Genomic DNA, 13,472 nt, shown 5'->3' on the forward strand with positions numbered 1-13,472 from the left:
AAACACACAATTCTTTATTGTTCTAAATTAAACCATACTTACCACCACGCCCATTCCAGCTGAAGCCAACGATCTCCTGCAATAAAAGTAAAATAATAAAGCAACCTCATCCTTACCTTTCCATGGCTCCCACGACAGCTTCAGCTCTGCTACATCGAGATGACAGGCTGGACCGCAGCAGAACGCTGCCATCCATCCTGTCATCCCGCAGACACTGAGAAGCGCAGGCATACTTCCACTCCTCAGTGTCTGGCTGTGACGGCATCCAGATGAGCCGAGGTCATGTCCAATGAACTCCGCTCACTTCATGTACGTCACTGACAGCGTGGGAAAATTCTCCTGCACTCAGCACTTCAGCGTGAGAATTTTCCCACGCTGTCAGTGACGTGCATGAGGTGAGCTGAGTTCATTGGACATGACCTCACCTCATGTATGTCACTGACAGCGTGGGAGAATTCTCACGCTGAAGCGCTGAGTGCAGGAGAATTTTCCCACGCTGTCAGTGACGTGCATGAGGTGAGCTGAGTTCATTGGACATGAACTCGGCTCATCTGGATGACGTCACAGAGAGACACTGAGGAGCGCAAGCATGCCTGCGCTTCTCAGTGTCTGCGGGATGACAGGCTGGATGGCAGCTTTCTGCTGCGGTCCAGCCTGTCATCTCGATGTAGCAGAGCTGGAGCTGTCCTGGGAACCATCGAAAGGTAAGGATGAGGTTGCTTTATTATTTTTCTTTTATTGCAGGAGATCGTTGGCTTCAGCTGGAATGGGCGTGATGGTAAGTATGGTTTAATTTAGAACAATAAAGAATTGTGTCTTTATTTCAATTAAAGGACTTTACTCTGGGTGTTTGTGTTTTCCTTTAACTTTGACTATGGGGTTAGTAATGGGGGTGTCTTATAGACGCCTCTCCATTACTAACCTGGGCTTGATGTCAGCTGGCATTATAAGCTGACATCAACCCCAACCCTATTACCCCCTGCCACCGCACCAGGGCAGCGTGGAAGAGCGAGGCTAAGTGCCAGAATTGGCGCATCCTATGGATGCGCCATTTCTGGGGCGGCTGACGGCTGGTGTTTCTAGCCTGGGAGGGGGCCAATATTCATGGCACCCTTCCTGGGCTATTAATATCAGCCCCCAGCTGTCTGCCTAGCCTGTGCTAGCTATTAAATTAGGGGGGACCCCACGTCATTTTTTTGGGGGGGTCCCCCATTTTAATAGCTAGTAAAGGCTAGGTATTCAGCTGGGGGCTGATATTAGTAGCCTGGGAAGCTCCGTGGGTATTACCCCCTTCCCAGGCTTCAAACATTTGCCCCAGCTGTCTGCTTAACCTCCGCTAGAGCCTAAAATTAAGGGGAACCCCACGCCAATTTTTTTTTAAATAAATCCTTTATTTTAACACTAAATGACAAGTACAGTAATCAACACTGTCACTGTACTTCATATATATGTGACTGACATGTTTCTATCTATCTAATCTATGTGTGATTCTCTATTCCTTCTATTCTAAATTGTCGGGTACAGATGCTGAATTGCCGGCCGGCTTTCTTAAAGAGACGGTGCATGAAAACACTATTATTTTTTTAAATAAATCCTTTACACTAAATGACAAGTTCTGTAAGCAACACTGTCACTGTACTTCTTATATATGTGACTGACATGTTTCTATCTATCTAATCTATGTGTGAAGCTCTATTCTGTCTGTTATAAATTGTCGGGTACAGATGCTGAATTGCCGGCCGGCTTTTTTAAAGAGACGGTGTACGAAAACACTAATATTTTTTTTAATAAATCCTTTACACTAAATGACAAGTACAGTAAGCAACACTGTCACTGTACTTCATATATATGTGACTGACATGTTTCTATCTATCTAATCTATGTGTGAAGCTCTATTCTTTCTGTTGTAAATTGTCGGGTACCGGTGAATGCCGCTGATGAATTGCCGGCTTTTCATGTCATTCTACATTATTCTTAGTTGTTTTACTTCATGTAGAATTAACCTACAAGGAAAGAAAGGGTTTATTTTCATTCCGATATTTGTGTCCCATTGACTTGCATTGGTTTCCGGTATCGGAATCGGCGATATCCGATACTTTTTGGGTATCGGCCCGATCCAATCCGATACGATATTTCCTGATATCGGAAGGTATCGCTCAACACTAGTGGTTAGGTGAAAATTAGTGCATCTTCTCAACCCTTTATTAGAGAGGTGGAAAAATGTAAATATTCTCAACATCATTTGGAAACGATAAACCTCTTATTTATTTATTCCTTTGTGTGTTTTTTTCGACTTAGGACATACTGTATATCAATTAAAGGGGTATGCCCATCTCCAAGTTCCCATCCCAATATGTAGTAGGTGCTGTAATAATACTAATAGCAAATACTTCCAATTAGAAATGGAGTATAGTTATTCTGATTCGCTGTCACTTACCCCATTTGCAGGCATTGCAGTAGCTTAGGTATACATGGTTACGACCACTTAAAGCTAACTATAACCATTGTAACCATGGATACCTAAGTTACTGCAATACCCTCCACATGGGGTAAGGGACAACGAATCAGAAGAACTATACTCCAATTCTAATTAAAGGTATTTGCAAATATTACACCTACTACTTATTGGGATAGGATCTTGGAGATGGGAATACCCCTTTGAAGCATTTATAGAACTGTTATTATTTTTGACTGTTATCATTCTGTGCTCATATCTTGTGTTGACTTCTTGCTTTGCTAGGCTGCTATGATGATGTTTGAATTGGCCTGGATTATGTCAAAGGATTCTAATGACATGTTGTGGTAAGTGTTGTAGCACGTATTTAGGAAATGTGTAAATGCTGCTAAAGAAAAGTGATGGTTGCAGTTAGGTCAGACTTTAAACAGACCTGTACTTTCAACAAACGTTGCATAGATTGATAGTACAGGAGATTTATAAGAAACTTTGTAATGTGTCTTATCAGATAAAGCAGCCACCTTCCTGTATTATCAGACACTTCTTACCCTCCTCCTGACCTCCCAATCCACTGCTGAGTAGCAGCTGCATCTTGCTGTGAGGAGACTAACTGCTGCTGTTATGTGACGCTGCTCATTATCCTCTATGGAGAGGGGAGGGAGAGTGAGGAGCAGGGAAGGGAACAAAGGTAGACAGAAAAACATACATCAGAGGTTGATTCAGATCAGCACAGCTCAGCTCTGCTGTACAATGTCCTTCATGTTGCTGCAGCTTGTCTTTGTGAGCTAAAAGGTGAATGAAGGGCAAGCATTTTCCTCTGTGCTATGCTGTCTGCGGGAAAAATCAATGTAACTCGTTTACTGGTGTATAAGGAAAGAAAAGGGAAAATTTCAGCCTACCATGCATATGCCATAAGTGTCCACTGGTGCACGGAAATCCTTGATAGCAAATCCAGGGATGAGAAGCATTAAGAAATAGATTAGAAAAACTCCAGCACCTTCTCCGTATCAATCACAAGAGATGTAAAGTTAAAACGTCCATTTTATTAGTTCCATTAAAAAAGCGCCATATGTAAGGCAGACCTTACGCGTTTCGAACCAAACAGGGGTTCTTAATCATAGGTTACATTGCTGTAGTTAAAAGACCTATATATACATATGGACTGAAAACAAGAGCAAAAATAGGGTGGTGACAACAAAGAACAGGAAGTTCATTAGTGAATGAAAATCCTCCTGAGGATAATTGCTCAGTAATATGCGTAAATTAACCTTATGTGCATGGTATGCTGGCAAATTAAGTACACCATTACAAAAAGTATCAAAAAATGTACATTAGATCATTGCGAAAATTGAGACCATTGGGAATGCAAGAGTTAAGTTTAAGGCTATGTGCCCACGATGCAGAAATGCTCAGCATTTTTTCCTGAGCATTTCTGCATCTCCCTGGCAGAAAAAACGCATGCGGATTGTACATGCGTTTCTCCTGCCAGGGACAAGCGTAAATGAAGCGTTTTTTCACATGCATTTCCGCATGCGGGTTGACAAGCGCTTTCCAAGCGATTTTAGCATCACTTGGAAAGTGCTTGTTAACTTGGTCACACTACATAAATCCATGCAAACGGCATAGATTTATATAGTGTGACCGAAAGAATGGGAAAAAAAATAAATGTATAGTTACCTTCTGATGGCCCCCGGAGTCTTGCTTCACTCCGTCCTCGCTTGCCGGCAGCTCGCGGTGCACTACAATGAAGAACCTGCCGTCACATGACTATGACGTCAGCGCAGGTCCTTCAGTCCACCGCGATCTGCCGGCAAGTGAAGACAAGGAGACCGGGGGCCGTCAGAAGGTAAATATATTTATTTTTTATTTTATTCTTTTTTTTTACAGGTTCTATGGTACCCGGGTCCGGAGGAGAGTCTCCTGTGCTCCACACCCGGGTACCATCCGCACATTGAAACGCTTGGATTCCGCATGTACAGATGCAGTGATGCGGAATCCAAGCATTCCAATGAAAGTCAATGGCGGTGAAAATGCAGCGCTTCCGCAAAATAATTGGTAGTGCTGCGTTTTTATCCGCAATGATAACCCGCAGCGGAAATTTCCGCAGCATGTGCACAGCACATGCGGATTATCATTGGGGAACATGGCAGGCCTTCTACCATGCTTTTTTTAAGCGTTTCTGCAGCGTTTTTGCTGCTGCGGAAACGCTTAAACGCATCGTGGGCACACAGCCTAAGAATCCATGAGGCTTCTCTGGCTAAGAGAAGCTTGCCTCTATCTCCTCCACGTATTTGTCTTTGCACCTTATCTATGCCAATAACCTTAAGTGTGGAAAGATCACCACAGTGAAAATCAGCAAAATGTTTGCTGAGCCCTGACATGGAGGACTCGCTGCATTAGGATTTGGAGTCGCTCTAGCAACATGCGTCTTTTGAGCATGCGGCTAGTGCAACCCACTTAAATTTTTTTGCAAGATGTGCACAGTGCTTGATGAATGACATACAGTTATATGAAAAAGTTTTGGCACCCCTATTAATCTTAAGCTTAATGTTTTATAAAAATTGGTGTTTTTGCAACAGCTATTTCAGTTTGATATATGTAATAACTGTTGGACACAGTAATGTTTCTGCCTTGAAATGAGGTTTATTGTACTAACAGAAAATGTGCAATCTGCATTCAAACAAAATTTGACAGGTGCATAAGTATGGGCACCCTTATCATTTTCTTGTTTTAAATACTCATACCTACTTTTTACTGACTTACTAAAGCACTTGTTTTGGTTTTGTAACCTCATTGAGCTTTGAACTTCATAGCCAGGTGCATGCAATCATGAGAAAAGCTACTTAAAGTGGCCACTTGCAAGTTGTTCTCCTGTTTGAATCTCCTCTGAAGAGTGGCATCATGGGCTCCTCAAAATAACTGTCAAATGATCTGAAAACAAAGATTATTCAACATAGTTGTTCAGGAGAAGGATACAAAAAGCTGTCTCAGCGATTTAACCTGTCAGTTTCCACTGTGAGGAACATAGTAAGGAAATGGAAGAACACAGGGACAGTTCTTGTTAAGGCCAGAAGTGGCAGGCCAAGAAAAACATCAGAAAGGCAGAGAAGAAGAATGGTGAGATCAGTCAAGGACAATCCTCAGACCACCTCCAGAGAGCTGCAGCATCAACTTGCTGCAGATGGTGTCACTGTACATCGGTCAACTATACAACGCAGGAGAAGCTGTATGGGAGAGTGATGCGAAAGAAGCCGTTTCTGCAATCACGCCACAAACAGAGTCGGCTGAGGTATGCAAAAGCACATTTGGAGAAGCCAATTTCTTTTTGGAAGAAGGTCCTGTAGACTGATGAAACCAAGATTGAGTTGTTTGGTCATGCAAAAAGGCGTTATGCATGGCGGCAAAAAAACACAGCATTCCAAGAAAAACACTTGCTACCCACAGTAAAATTTGGTGGAGGTTCCATCATGCTTTGGGGCTGTGTGGCCAATGCCGGCACCGGGAATCTTGTTAAAGTTGAGGGACGCATGGATTCCACTCAGTATCAGCAGATTCTTGACAATAATGTTCAAGAATCAGTGACAAAGTTGAAGTTACGCAGGGGATGGATCTTTCAGCAAGACAATGATCCAAAACACCGCTCCAAATCTACTCAGGCATTCATGCAGAGGAACAATTACATTGTTCTGGAATGGCCATCCCAGTCCCCAGACCTGAATATCATTGAACATCTGTGGGATCATTTGAAGAGGGCTGTCCATGCTCGGCGACCATCAAACTTAGCTGAACTGGAATTGTTTTGTAAAGAGGAATGGTCAAAAATACCTTCATCCAAGATCCAGGAAATCATTAAAAGCTACAGGAAGCGACTAGAGGCTGTTATTTTTGCAAAAGGAGGATCTACTAAATATTAATGTCACTTTTCTGGTGAGGTGCCCATACTTATGCACCTGTCAAATTTTGTTTGAATGCAGATTGCACATTTTCTGTTAGTACAATAAACCTCATTTCAAGGCAGAAACATTACTGTGTCCAACAGTTATTACATATATCAAACTGAAATAGCTGTTGCAAAAGCACCAATTTTTATAAAACATTAAGCTTAAGATTAATAGGGGTGCCCAAACTTTTTCATATAACTGTATATACTAGAGCAATTAATAAAGTGCTTGATATTATATATTTTGCCTGCACTGTCAGTAAATGTCTGGGTCTTAAACATAAATTTGCAAATATTGCACTTGGTACCTTCACATTTATAGGATCCATTAATATGAAGCCATGTGTCTGACTTTGGGCTTTTGGGGGACAAAAAACTTGGAGATAATAAATTTCCTATATTGGGGGATTTTTTAGCAGCAAAATTAATTCCTTCCTTAAGGATGCTCTGAAGTGCTTTGTCCTGATGTAATATACAAGCATATTTCCAAATTAAATCTGTGATGGCCTGATCGTCTGTGCTATAAGCTAACAACCAAGCAATGTGAACTGAGGTCTAAGATGGTACACATGCAAGAAATAAGAGTATGTTCACACTAGCAAAAAGATACAAAACCTACAAAAGACAAAAAATATATCACATACCCTACCATCATTATATATGAAAATTGTACATTCACACTGAAGGCATCAAAACTATGAATTAACACATGTGGAATTATATACTTAACAAAAAAGTGTGAAACAACTGAAAATATGTCTTATATTCTAGGTTCTTCAAAGTAGCCACCTTTTGCTTTGTTGCTTTGTTGACTGCTTGCACACTCTTGGCATTCTCTTGATGAGCTTCAAGAGGTAGTCACCGGAGATGGTTTTCACTTCACAGTTGTGCCCTGTCAGGTTTAATAAGTGGGATTTCTTGCCTTATAAATGGGGTTGGGACCATCAGTTGTGTTGTGCTGAAGTCTGGTGGATACCCAGCTGATAGTCCTACTGAATAGACTGTTAGCTGCTTTTTTCTTGCCATAATACAAATTCTAAGTGAAGAAAAACAGGTGGCCATCATTACTTTAAGAAATGAAGGTCAGTCAGTCCGAAAAATTGGGCAAACTTTGAAAGTGTCCCCAAGTACAGTTGCAAAAACCATCAAGCGCTACAAAGAAACTGGCTCACATGAGGACCGCCCCAGGAAAGGAAGACCAAGAGTTACCTCTGCTTCTGAGGATAAGTTTATCCGAGTCACCAGCCTCAGAAATCGCAGGTTAACAGCAGCTCAGATTAGAGACCAGGTCAATGCCACACAGAGTTCTAGCAATAGACACATCTCTTCAACAACTGTTAAGAGGAGACTTTGTGAAGTAGGCCTTCATGGTAAAATAGCTGCTAGGAAACCACTGCTAAGGACAGGCAACAAGCAGAAGAGACTTGTTTGGGCTAAAGAACACAAGGAATGGACATTAGACCAGTGGAAATCTGTGCTTTGGTCTGATGAGTCCAAATTTGAGATCTTTGGTTCCAACCACCGTGTCTTTGTGCGACGCAGAAAAGGTGAACGGATGGACTCTACATGCCTGGTTCCCACCGTGAAGCATGGAGAAGGAGGTGTGATGGTGTGGGGGTGCTTTGCTGGTGACACTGTTGGGGATTTATTCAAAATGGAAGGCATACTGAACCAGCATGGCTACCACAGCATCTTGCAGCGGCATGCTATTCCATCCGGTTTGCGTTTAGTTGGACCATCATTTATTTTTCAAAATGACATTGACCCCAAACACACCTCCAGGCTGTGTAAGGGCTATTTGACCAAGAAGGAGAGTGATGGGGTGCTACACCAGATGACCTGGCCTCCACAGTCACCAGACCTGAACCCAATCGAGATGGTTTGGGGTGAGCTGGACCGCAGAGTGAAGGCAAAAGGGCCAACAAGTGCTAAGCATCTCTGGGAACTCCTTCAAGATTGTTGGAAGACCATTTCCGGTGACTACCTCTTGAAGCTCATCAAGAGTGTGCAAAGCAGTCATCAAAGCAAAAGGTGGCTACTTTGAAGAACCTAGAATATAAGACATATTTTCAGTTGTTTCACACTTTTTTGTTAAGTATATAATTCCACATGTGTTAATTCATAGTTTTGATGCCTTCAGTGTGAATGTACAATTTTCATAGTCATGCTAATACAGAAAAATCTTTAAATGAGGTGTGTCCAAACTTTTGCTCTGTACTCTGTCTCACAAAATAATTAATAAATAACATTTCCCACATGTCTACTTTACATCAGCACAATTTTGGAACCAAATTTTTTTTTTATTGGGGAGCTATAAGGGTTAAAAGTTGACCAGCGACTTCTCATTTTTCCAACAAAATTTACAAAACCATTTTTTTAGGGACCACATCATATTTAAAGTCACTTTGAGGGGTCTTTATGACAGAAAATACCCAAAAGTGACACCATTCTAAAAACTGCACCCCTCAAGGTGCTCAAAACCACATTCAAGAACTTTATTAACCCTTCAGGTGCTTCACAGGAATTTTTGGAATGTGGAAGAAAAAAATGAAAATTTAACTTTTTTCACAAAAATGTTACTTTAGACCCATTTTTTTTTTTTTTTTAAATTTTCGCAGGGGTAACAGGAAAAAATAAACCCCAAAATTTGTTGTGCAATTTCCCCTGGGCACGCAGATACCCCATATGTGGGGAAAGAACACTGTTTGGGTGCACGGCAGTGTTAGGAAGGGAAGGAGCACCATTTGACTTTTTGAATGTAAAATTTGCTTGAATAATTAGCGGACGCCATGTTGCATTTGGGGAGCCCCTGATGTGCCTAAACAGTGGAAGCCCCCCACAAGTGACACCATTTTGGAAACTAGACCCCTCAGGGAACTTATCTAGATGTGTGGTGAACACCTTGAACCCCCAGGTGCTTGACAGAAGTTTATAACATGGAGCCGTAAAAATAAAATTTTCACCTTTTTCCCACAAACATGTTTTTCAGCCCCCACTTTTGCAGTTTCATAAGGGTAACAGGAGAAATTGCACCATGCAGTTTGTTGTGCAATTTCTCCTGAGCACGGCAATACCCCATATGTGGGGAAAATACAGTGTTTGGGCGCACGGCAGAGTTCAGAAGGGAAGGAGCACTGTGTGACTTTTTGAACGCAAAATCGGCTGGAATCGAGAGCGGACGCCATGTCGCGTTTGGAGAGCCCTTGATGTGCCTAAATAGTGGAAACCCTCCACAAGTGGCCCCATTTTGGAAACTACACCCCTCAAGGATTTTATCAAGGGGTATAGTGAACATTTTGAACCCAGAGGTACGACACAGAATTTGATAACATTAGGTCATCATATTGAATAAGTTGTCATTAGTCTTGAGCGCAAGTGCTCGCTACTTGAGTTTGCATCGGGTACTCAGGTATGCACCATGTATCACGGGTGCTCAAGTGAAATGCTCGAGTCCCCGCCCGCATGTTTCACGGTTATTAGACACCCCCCAAAAAAATGTGGGGATCGCTCGTGCATGGCAGGCAATCCCCGCAAGGTTTTTTTTGCCGCGAAGCATATGGGGCGTAGACTCGGACCCGCGATACTCAATGCGAGCACTTGCGTTCAACACTAGTTGCCATATCGTCTTTGTTTTTTTTCTTTTTTTCTTTTGAAAAAAAAACCAACCCCAACCCTAGCCCAACCCTAACCCCAACCTTAACATTAGCACAACCCTAACCCCCAACCCCAGCCCTAGTGTTTATTTTTTACGCCGTTCCTAGTGCGGTATAAGTGATTAGATGACCTTATTCTTTGGGTCGGTGCGACTACAGAGATACCAGAATCATATCAGGTTTTTATGACACACATTTTGTAAAATCTAGTTTTTGCATCACCATATTTTGAGAGCTATAATTTTTCCATATTTTGACCGACAGAGTCATGTGATGGCTTGTTTTTTGCGGGATGAGTTGACGTTTTTATTGGTGCCATTTTCAGGCATGTGACATTTTTTGATCGCTTTCTATTCCAGCTTTTGGGAGGCAGAATAAACAAAAACCAACAATACAGGAATTGTTGTTTTTTTAAATTTTTTTCTTATTCTTCTCCGCGTGTGGTAAAATTGATACGGTAGCTTTATTCTTCGGGTCAGTACGTTTACAGCGGTACCACATTTATATCGTTTTTCTATGTTTTGGCTCTTTTACACAATAAAACTATTTTATAGAAAAAAAAATTTTTTTTGCATCGCTTTATTCTGAGAGCTATAACTTTTTGATTTTTCGGATGGGGCTGTGGTGCTGCTTGTTTTCAGCGGTACCATTTTTATTTATATTCGTCTTTTTGATCGCGTGTTGTTCCATTTTTTGTTTGGCGGTATGATGATAAAGCATTGTTTTTTGCTTTGTTTTTTATTTTTTACAGTGTTCACTGAAGGGGTTAACTAGTGGGACTATTTTATAGGTCAGGTCGTTCCGGACGCGGCGATACCAAATATGTGTACTTTTATTGTTTTGTTTTTTTTCAGAATAATATTTATTGACGGGTACATTATATTTTTATTTTTGGTGGATTATTTTATTATATATATAATATTAATATATATATATATATATATATATATATATATATATATATACATATATACACACACACACATTTATTTATTTTTTTACAATTTTTTTTTATTTTATTTTTTTTTCACTTTCTGACAGTTTTTTTATTTGTTTACTTTGTCCCACTATGGGACTTTCACTTTTTTTTATTCTGATCGCCTGCATAGCATAGGGATGGAGCACCATACCTGTGCTATGCAGGCAGTCAGCGCTGCACAGTGATCAGACCAAAAAAATCTTCCTGCTGTCTGGTGACCCGGATGTTGTCATGATAACATCGGGTCGTCATGGCAACATCCGGGAAGCCGCGGCAGACAGCGCTGGAGGCTGGAAGAGGAGGCGAGTATACCGATCACCTCCCCTTAGCCACTGCAATGCTACGATCGACTTCGATCGCAGCATTGCGGGGGTTAATGTGCCGGGAGCGCTCCCTGCACATTGTCACAGCTGACACCCGGCGGCGATCGCGCCCGCACAGCCTGTGTGCGCGTGCGATCGCCATGACGTACTAATATTTGTCAGGCTCTTAAAGCCCAGGGCACTGACGCGTATTAATACATCATGGGCTTTAAAGGGGTTAAATGAGGTGTGTCCAAACTTTTGGTCTGTACTGTAGCTCTCATCTGTAGAGCATAGACGTCTGGCTCTAATGTTTTCACCTAGTGGTAACCTTTTAATAGTATGTGCTGGATGACAGCTGTTTGCCATGAACGTCCCATTGCCACTGGTTGGTTTTCTGTACAGACATGTGTGGATGCAGTTATTGCTGCTGTCTCCAGTTAAATATACATCCAAAAAGACCGTCTCATTTTGACAGATGTTAATGGTAAATTGTAAATTAAATGTATTGTCATTTAAAAACTGTAGAACTGTGGATAGCATATAAAATATAAAGTGCCTCATCATCAGGGGTACGCCAGATCATAATGACATCATCAATGTATCTGGGGTACCACCTGATGTAAGGCATAAAAGGATTGTCAAGGGTATGAATATGAAATGATTCCCACCAAGCTACATATAAATTAGCTAATGATGGGGAAAAAGACGCACCCATGGGGCAACCGCAGATTTGCAGAAAAAAATCTCCATTTAAGTAAAAAAAAATTTCAAGTAATAATTGTATCAAATTTCATATAAACTCATTTAATTCTTTTGTATAGAGATTGGTATTGTTAAGATGATTGGAGATAGATTTTAATGAGACATGGTGCGGGTTGCTAGGGTATAATGACACAATATCTGTAGTAGCCCATCTATCATTACATTCCCACTCAAAAGATTTCACATCAGATAATAAATGCTTGCTATCCCTGATACATCCTGTAGTGGCCAAAACTATAGGCTGTAGTTACTGATCAATCCATGCTGCAGTTCTTTCAGTAAGCGAACCAATTCCATCCACAATGGGGCGGAATGGGGGTAGAAATGTTTTTGTGCAGTTTAGGAAGGGCGTGCAGTATTGGGCACACTGCTGACTCAGTTAATAGATATTCATACAATTTTTGATGGAGTCCCTTTTACAAGCCTCCTCTTAGGATAAAATCCAATTTTCCTTTTACGTGATTAGTTGGATTTTCTGCTAGTTTACTATAGGTTTTTACATCCAATAGCATGGAGTTAATTTCTCTGATGTATAATGCCTTATCAAGGATTACAAGAGGGCCACCTTTGTCGGACGCTCTAATGATAATATTGTCTTTGTTTTTTAACAATTTCCATGCTTGTCGTTCTTTGGTGGTCAGATTATCCGTTGTGACTGATTCCCTGTCCAGTATTCAATTATATTTTGAAAACTGTCCATCCCCAGGTGTTCTAGAGACTAAACCCCCCGTCTCACACAGCGAGATCGCTGCTGTGTCACGGTTTTGGTGACGCAACTGCGACCTCACCAGCGATGTCGCTATGTGTGACACTTTGCAACGATCAGGCCCCTGCTGTGAGGTCGCTGATCGCTGCAAAGTGTCCAGGACCATTTTTTGGTCGTTGCTCTCCCGCTGGTCACCACACATCGCTGTGTGTGACCAGCGGGAGCAGCGATCAGGCTGGTGACTATGGTAAACATCGGGTTACTAGGGGCACACGCGCACCTAGTAACCCGCTGTTTATCATGGTTAACGAGCCTGCTAAAGTGAGCGGTAACCTCCTGCTCACTGTAGCAGAGTGGTAACCATGATAAACATCGGGTTACTAGGAGCGCGTGTGCCCCTAGTAACCCGATGTTTACCATAGTCACCAGCCTGCTCCTGCTTCAGCAGGCTCGTAACCAGGAGCAGGACATCGTGGAAATATTCTTTCTACGATGTCGCTGCTCCCCTGATCGTTGGTGAGCCTGCCTGTTTGACAGCTCACCAGCGACCACATAGCGACGCAGCAACGATCCCTGACAGGTCATATCGTTGTCGGGATCGTTGCAGCGTCGCTTAGTGTGGCGGGGCCTTAATGGATAGAATAGTGGATTTGGAAACAATGTTGTGAATGA

At 41.9% G+C, this 13,472-nt stretch overlaps 1 protein-coding gene across 1 annotated transcript in view; it reads left to right on the plus strand.

The window, feature by feature from the left end:
- Positions 1-13,472, plus strand: part of CDC45 (cell division cycle 45) — a 94,515-nt gene that overhangs the window by 54,286 nt on the left and 26,757 nt on the right. Inside the window, exon 8 of the mRNA XM_073675229.1 lies at positions 2,741-2,802. Coding sequence (XP_073531330.1) covers positions 2,741-2,802 — 62 coding nt within the window. The remainder of the gene's footprint in view (positions 1-2,740; positions 2,803-13,472) is intronic.

This window comes from Phyllobates terribilis, unplaced genomic scaffold, assembly GCF_046119375.1.
Source record: "Phyllobates terribilis strain yellow unplaced genomic scaffold, ASM4611937v1 Scaffold_1__5_contigs__length_1240528914, whole genome shotgun sequence".
NCBI lineage: Eukaryota > Metazoa > Chordata > Amphibia > Anura > Dendrobatidae > Phyllobates > Phyllobates terribilis.